Raw genomic sequence first — 7,810 nt, forward strand, 5'->3', positions numbered from 1 at the left:
CCCCCCCCCCCCCCCCCCCCAAGTTTTTCCCAAAATTTGAAAATTTCAACTGTATCTGTCCCCGTCTGTCCACAGCTGAGCCACCAGTGCGGTGACCGGTCTCTCAACACTCTCGGCCTGGCACAGCTCAAGCTTGTCCTCACCTACTGCTCCTCTCAGCACCGCCTGGTCGCCCCGGCCAACACACAGAACAGCCTGCTGCGACAAGAGTTTCTGCTGGCTCTGCGCTGCCGTGTGGAGGCTGCTCTCGATCGATGGGCTAATGGTGAGTTGAGGGAGACTACTACTGTAGGAGAGTTTAAAAACACATTTTACGTTTTAATATTCTGTCTCTCATTTTGTTTCCTTAGATATCTAGGTAAATTGATCATTTTGCAAAATTTGAGTACCTTTTTTGTCACAGTAACGTACAGGCCCTCAAATGAAGTAAGTGTTGGTATTTATAATATATGTACATCTAATATATTGTACTTTGCTTTTTCTTTCCTCATCCTTATTATCATCATTTTTCCTCTGCATCTTATGTATGTTTGTCACTCTCTTGTGAACTGCTATATCCGGGATGCCTTGATGGTCGAAGCAAACTTTGTACTGTTGAGGCTAGAGAGGTGAGCAGAGTAAGCCTGATTTCTTGTCTGGACTTCTCTGTTGACATCCACCCCTGGGCGCTCATATTACCATATGCAGTTGCAAGTGCCGTAAAACCTTACTAAAACTAAGCTTTGTTTGCCGGGAAGAAAAAGCTTCAGCTTGATTGTAAACAGAACATTTTCCTCCCCAGACAAGCCCGACGTTGTGGCCCAGTACCTGCAGGCGGACGAGCAGACGCAACTCCACGAGACGGGCAGCCTGGCACACTACCTGGTCTGGTTCTCCGTGCCCAGCCGCGCCGAGCTGATGGCCCCCGGACTTTCTGGTTAGTTTATCGGGATGGCCTGTGTTGCTGGGATTACAGTGCAGCCACTCTATAATGACATTCGATATAACGACATACTCTGTATATAGCGACATGGTGCCCAGGTCCCGATTTTTTCCTTCTATATCATAAGTAATATTTTTGGTTGCCTTTCTATAATGACAACTGTATAGCGACATTTTTTTCTGGTCCTGATGATGTCGTTATAGAGAGGCTGCACTGTATTTTATTTGTTCTGTTTGTGAAAAGAAATACAGTCGAACCTGCCCTGACGGCCACCTCTATAAGACGGTCACCTGTACAAACGACAAACGGTCACTTTCCATTTCCCCCTTGCGTTTTTTCTATATAATTTAACTGTGTAAAATGGACACCTGTCCAACGCGGCCACGAACACCATATTTTAACACACAACCCCTATCACACTAAGCAATAACACCTGTCTTAGACGGCCGCCTCAGTGACGCCATTGCGTTTTGTCATAAATCATGCATCGGTCCCTGGCGTTGTGGGCGAGCCGTCATAATCCAATCACCTGTTGTTATTGTTAGGGAGTCCCTCCAACCGATCATGTTGCGTAGGCCCCTCCCACTGTTGACCAATAGGTAACAAATTTTCAGTTGCTGGTGAGGTAAGCGTGTGATCCCTCATAACCCATAAGCCCCGCCCAGAACTCATACACAAATAGTAAGTGAGATGAGTGGTCATTGTTTACCCAGTCTCTAACAAAGTAACAATGGATGTCAACATGAACTTGTGACAGAAGCGTCGCTCGTTCTGTGAGTGGTGGCGACCCGTGTGCTTGTTTTACCATAGTACTCGGTCCATTTCGTTTTATTGTCACCCTTGCACAAAAGCAGCAACAACCCCCCCCCCCCAAGCGAAAACAACAACAACAAAAATATCAACAACAAATCGGTTCTTTTCGGTTGGGACCTCAGAAAGGAATGGTTTGTTTTCTTCATCTTGATCAGTCCTACCTAAGACGGCCACCTGTCTTATATGGCCACTTTTCTTCTTGGCAATGGGTGGCCGTCTTACACAGGTTCGACTGTATAGTTGAACCTGCTCTAAGGGCCATTTGTCTAAAACAAACACGTTTACAAATCATCATCGTCATTGCCTTTCTCACCCTGGATCAGAATATAGGCCAGGAACAAACACTTTCCACCTTTCCCTATCCTGGGTTAGTCGCTTGATGTCACTCCGTGTCTTTCCACTTTTCTGTACATCCATTTCCGTGACGTTTCTCCAGGTTCCACGTGGTCTTCCTCTTGATCTTTTTCCCTGTGGGTTCCAATATAACACTTTCCTTGTTATGCAGCTGCTTGACTTCCTGAGAGTGTGTCCAATCCATCGTCAACGCCTTTTTCCCACCTCCTCTCTGACTGGGCTCAGTCTCGTTCTTCTTAATATTTCCTCGTTGGTGACCTTGTCTGTCCAACGTTTACAAATGACGACTTCCCATTTCTCGTCTTGTGTTTTTTCTACATTATGTTGCTGCTTCACAAGACAATCACCTGTCTGCTAAGATAACACTTTTCTCCTTGACATTTGGTGGTCATCTTGACACTTATGTGTTTGTGTCTTCTGCAAATTTTGAAGTACACTTGTACTTACGAATTAGTTTGTCTATTTTGTGTGAGATTTTTTGTCTTTTCTCTTAATCTTTTAGGTTTTTCTGTTCTTTCTTGGTGCTCTCTAGATCTAATTCTTGGACAGTGTTTTTTTTGGGTTGTGTCTGGATTTCTTAGACAAACTATCAAGAAAAAAGTCTCATATGAGGGTTGGCCTTGTACAACAACACTTTTGTTGTCAGGCAATGCATAGAAAAGTTGTGCGCAGAATTATTCTTGTATATTACTTGATCATGTGTGTAACAGAAATTTGCATTTTTTCCTTTGTACTACTTTGTAGACTTAGATTAGATAATCATTATAATTCTGGTCGCGTCAATCTTTTTGTTACTTTTTAGAAGAACCCACACACACACACTCTTCATTCTTCAAAATTCAAATGAAGGTAGCTTTCAGTATTCCTAAGAGCATGTCAGAGCCAGATTTTCATGATTTTTTAACTTTAGAAATTTCCAAATTGAAAGTTCCGATTCCTATGTATCGTTAGTGATAAAATACTCCAAAATTAAGCCAATGATTTCCTGTTCCATTTTTAAACAGCGCCTCTGTTCAGTATAGGTTCAAAATTGCAAAGATGAAAGCAAACAGGAATGCCCAAAGCATTTGGTTTTGTGCTATACAGGGTGGTGGTCTGATCTCTCTCATTGAATATTTTGATCTGAATGAGTATATTTGCTGGTGTTCTACTCATCATCATCATCATCATCATCATCATCAATGCCTTTCACCCCTGGCAGGGTATAGGCCACATACAAGCTCCTTCCATTTATCTCTGTCCTGAGCCATCTTTCCAAGCTCGTTCCAAGTGAGCTTAATTTCTCTCATGTCCCTTTCCACGCATCTCCTCCATGTTTCCCGTGGCCTACCCCTGCCTCGTGCTCCTTGTGGGTTCCACTGCAGTGACTGTCTTGTGATGTTTCCGCTGGGCTTTCTTTAGGTGTGTCCCATCCATCGCCACTTTCTTAGTCCTATTTTTACTTCTATATCCTTTTGTCCTGTCCTTTCCCACAGTTCTTCATTTCTTATTCTATCCTGCCACTTAATTCTTAGAATACTCCTCATGCATCTGTTGATGAAAGTCTGGACTTTTTTAAGTACTGTTTTCGTTGTCTTGTAGAGGAGCACAGACTTGACGTTGGAGTTAAAGAGTCGAATCTTGGTGCGCAGTGAGATGTTGCTTGCTTTCCAGACTTTTCATAATTGCTTGTAGGCTGACCTTGCCTTGGCGGTTCTTGCTTTAACGTCTGCCTCGGTTCCACCTTCACCATCGATGACACTTCAAAGGTAGGTAAAGGAGTCCACTTCTTCCAGGGGAGTGTCTTCCACTGTCACAGCAGGGCTTGAAACTTTTCCTAGCTTCACTACTTTTGACTTGCCTGGATGTATACGTAGGCCAACACTCCTTGATAGCCTGTTGAGTTCCTTGGTCTTTTCCCCTGCATCTGAGCATGTGTGTGAGAGAGCAGCGCAAGGTCATCGGCGAAGTCTAAGTCGTCCAGCTGCTGCCAAGGGATCCATTGTATTCCATTACGTTTGCCTCTGGTGGCTTCTTTCATGACCCAGTCAATTGCCAGTATGAAGAGGAAAGGTGAGAGCAAGCATCCTTGTCGCACTCCTGTCTGTACCTGGAATGATTCTGAGAGTTGTCCTTCGTGGAAGTTCTACTCATACACCAGACTTAATGGGTGTTTGGCGGGTGCTCTGGTGTGGTCTGCTCCTTCTTTCTTATCAAACATCTATCGTCCTTATCTCTCCTCTTTCCGTTTTGTGTTTGTTACTCTCTTGTAACACCTCTAATCTTGTGCACTTATATGACCTTATTATGTTGCAAATGCTGTAAAACACTTACTAAAACAAATATGACATCAAACTTGTTAATTAAAATATACAAATATAACATCAGACTTGTTTAATGACCCCGTTTGAACTTCTCTGTTGATATCCACCCCTTGGCGCTCATATGACCGTATGCAGTTTTGAGCGCCATAAAACCTTACTACCCCCCCCCCTCCCCCCGGGGGCGCTACTAACTAAAGTTTCTTTAGGCCGTTCCCAAAGGGGGGACATTAACGTGTTCTTATGCTCAGTAGAATTGTAAATGGGCTGATCCAACAATGTCATGCTCATAAGTGTGCCTGAACTGCTGAAGGGGAACTGCTGCTTTTTCTTTCCTATTCCTTACTATCGTCATTTTTCCTCTACTTCTTATGTATGTTTGTCACACTCTTGTGACCGGCTATTTCCGGGTGCCTTGATAGTCAAAGCAGTCTTTGTGCTGTTGAAGCTAGAGAGGCGAGCAGAGTAAGCCTGATTCCCCGTTTAGACTTCTCTGTTGACATCCACCCCTTTAACGCTCATATGACCTTATGCAGTTGCAAGCGCCTTAATACCCAATTAAAACAAAGACTTGTTTATTTTTTTTCTTCCCGTCCACCAGCGTGCCCACCTCTCCCAGTCCTGGCGACCATGTTTCCTCGGCTCAACATTGCCGGCGTCATGCGACTTCACTCCATCCTGATGGCTGCTAGATGACCGACTGGTGTGCAAGTAGCTTTAACGGCGCTCAACTGACTCCTTCGAGTTGTTCAAAATCTCTTCGTGTATAGACGGTTCAGATGTAAACCCAGCATGATAACTCAAAAACAAACTTAGCATCTCTGGGCTGTGACCGCTGTGGTGCAACAATTGTTTTGATTGCCACAGCGCTGACAGCTGCGCCACCGACAACAGCATCATCAGCATCTACAACAACCTCTCCATCATCATCAACAACAACATCTTCAGTATCATCACCTTCCCGCCATCAGCTTCTACAACAACCTCCTCACCATTATCATCAGCATCTATAACATCTTCACCATCGCCAGCATCAACACCATCTTCATCATCATCACCACCCCACTATCATCATCATCATCATCATCATCTACAACCACCTCTCCATCAGCATCAACAACAACCAACAATAACTTCGTCACCATGAGCAGCAGTTTTACGTTGTTTGATGAAGACAATACTTTTAGATCTCTTTTGTTGATGTTTACCTCTTTTGGTTCTTTGTCAGTTCATGTATGTGCAGTGCTAAATTTTGCCATTGTCTTTAGCACTTTTCTGTTTTTTTCCCCCAGCTTTTTGTGACGGACCATCACAAATCTTGTGAGGCTTTATTGAGAATTTCTACTTCTTTGCCTAACATATTTTCTTTTCCTTTATGTATTTTGTTTTTGTTTTCATGTTTTGCATTGTGTAGCCCCAACAGATCTATAAAACTAAAACAGGAATTCCCTCTGCTTTTTCTGGTCCTCTTAAGTTTTGGGTTTGTCTCTTAGTCTATTTTGCAGCTGTGTGTGATAAAACCACAACAAATTATTGGGAGTGTAACTGGGATATTCCACTCTGCTTTCATGTCATTCCCCCTTTCTGGTTTTTGTCTTTCCTTTGTTTTGAAGCATCATTTTTGTTTTCATAACAAAAAAAAAACCCCAATCCAAAATTGTCGGTAAGAATGTAAAACTTGAATTTCCATAAGCATTTTTGCTGTGTCATTATTTCTAGTTTACTACCAGTGTTACTGATCTTTGCTAGCTTGGGTCGTTCACTCGTGCATAATCTTCCACAAACTCAATCACCAGGGGCGCTCTGTTGGTTCAGTTGGTGTCATGCTGGACTTTGGAGCGGAGGGCCCTGGTTTGAATCCTTGACCAGGTGTTCTTGAACTTGGGTTGTTTTGTGGAGGTTTTGAGACTCTCAACCCATTAGGTTTGATCCTACCGGAGACGGATGTTAAATTCAGAGGTCCTACCTCTTGAATAATGTAATGGTCTTGATAAGAGCGTTAACTCTTTATCTCCAGCAAGCCGCTCCCAGTGGCTCGCGGTCGGAACCCCTGTGACGGTGAGCTGCTGACAGCAGCTCGGGCACATTCCTTTATGACGACTTCAACATCAAATTACTTTTTGGCAATTTTTGAAAACATGTCTCTTTTATTGGGATTTTAATCATTAGCTGACTAACTTTCAAAGTAGGTTCACTTGTTTTGATTTAAAATTTAATGCCCTTTTAGTGGCGTTTCTTTGGGTCATTTTTAGACTTACTACCAAAGAAGGGGCCCGGCATAGTGGGTGAGATAAAGAGTGAAACCAATATACTTAATTTTTTTTGTCTATGATCAGTGGACCACCTCTTCCTTACTGAGGACTTGAATGTCTGTCTGTTGAGAGTTTTGTTTTTATCAGCAGACTTGTTTTATTCTGTTTCTTTCGAGGCTCAATTCTTTATGTCTTTGGTAGGCTACTTACTGTTGAGGGTATGCGATGTGATGGACATTTTTGGATATACAGTGGAGTCCTCTTAACGGAAACGTGATTAATCTGAAAGCAGCAGTAAACCAACAGACGACAGAAGTAGAATCCCAGATTTTTTGTCTTTGCTGTTTGAGCAATCTCTCTGAAATGTAAACTCGGCTAAAATGAAGAAAATCTGGCAACCTTTCAGATTTCGGTTTAAATGGACTACACTGTAGAAGTATTGGCATTTTGTGTCTTTTTGTGTGTGTGTATGTATGTGTGTATATATGTAATGTGTGTGTGTGTGTATGTGTATATATGTGTGTGTGTGTGTGTGTGTGTATGTATATGTAATATGTGTGTGTATGTGTATATATGTGTGCGTGCGCGCGCGCACGCGTGTGTGTGCATGCGCGTGTGATGCTGATTTATACGGTGATTTATGATAATGTATAAGTCTCGAGTGCTGTGAGAGTGTAGATGTAATGGTGGGTGCCTGTGGTGATATTGGCTCTACTGTGTTCCTCCAACTGTTCCAGCAAGTTTTGTAGTATTCTGATAATAAATGATTCTTAAGTCTGTGGTCTGTGTTGTATTTTTTGTTTTTGTAAATGTGAGTTGTAACAGTTTTCCTTTTTGCATTTTTGTTGCCCTTTATAGTTATAATTCTCTTTTTCAAGTGCCAGATAAAACTTATCCTAGTGGGTGGTTGGCAGGTGCTCTGGTGTGGTTTGCTCCTTCTTTCCTATCGAACATCTATCTCCCCTCCTTCTTTTTTATGTTTATTACTCTCTTGTAACACCTCTAATATTCTGGCGCTCATATGACCTTATGCAGTTGCGAGCGCCGTAAAACCTCTACTAAAACTAAAACAAACAAAACTTATCATAGTTTTTTTTTTTTCAAGATGTTTTTAGGCCCCCATTGACACAATCTAGATCATTTAGGAGGCGGGCTTAGACCATGCCTGT

The 7,810-nt window shown here is 42.6% G+C and overlaps 1 protein-coding gene across 1 annotated transcript in view; it reads left to right on the forward strand.

The window, feature by feature from the left end:
- Positions 1–7,420, forward strand: part of LOC101850873 (anaphase-promoting complex subunit 1) — a gene marked incomplete in the record, with an annotated part of 57,511 nt that extends 50,091 nt beyond the window's left edge. Inside the window, 3 exon segments of the mRNA XM_035968491.1 lie at positions 76–265; positions 782–916; positions 4,991–7,420. Coding sequence (XP_035824384.1) covers positions 76–265; positions 782–916; positions 4,991–5,085 — 420 coding nt within the window.
- Between the last annotated feature and the right edge of the window lie 390 nt (positions 7,421–7,810).

This window comes from Aplysia californica, unplaced genomic scaffold (genome assembly GCF_000002075.1).
Source record: "Aplysia californica isolate F4 #8 unplaced genomic scaffold, AplCal3.0 scaffold00062, whole genome shotgun sequence".
Classification (NCBI taxonomy): Eukaryota; Metazoa; Mollusca; class Gastropoda; order Aplysiida; family Aplysiidae; genus Aplysia; species Aplysia californica.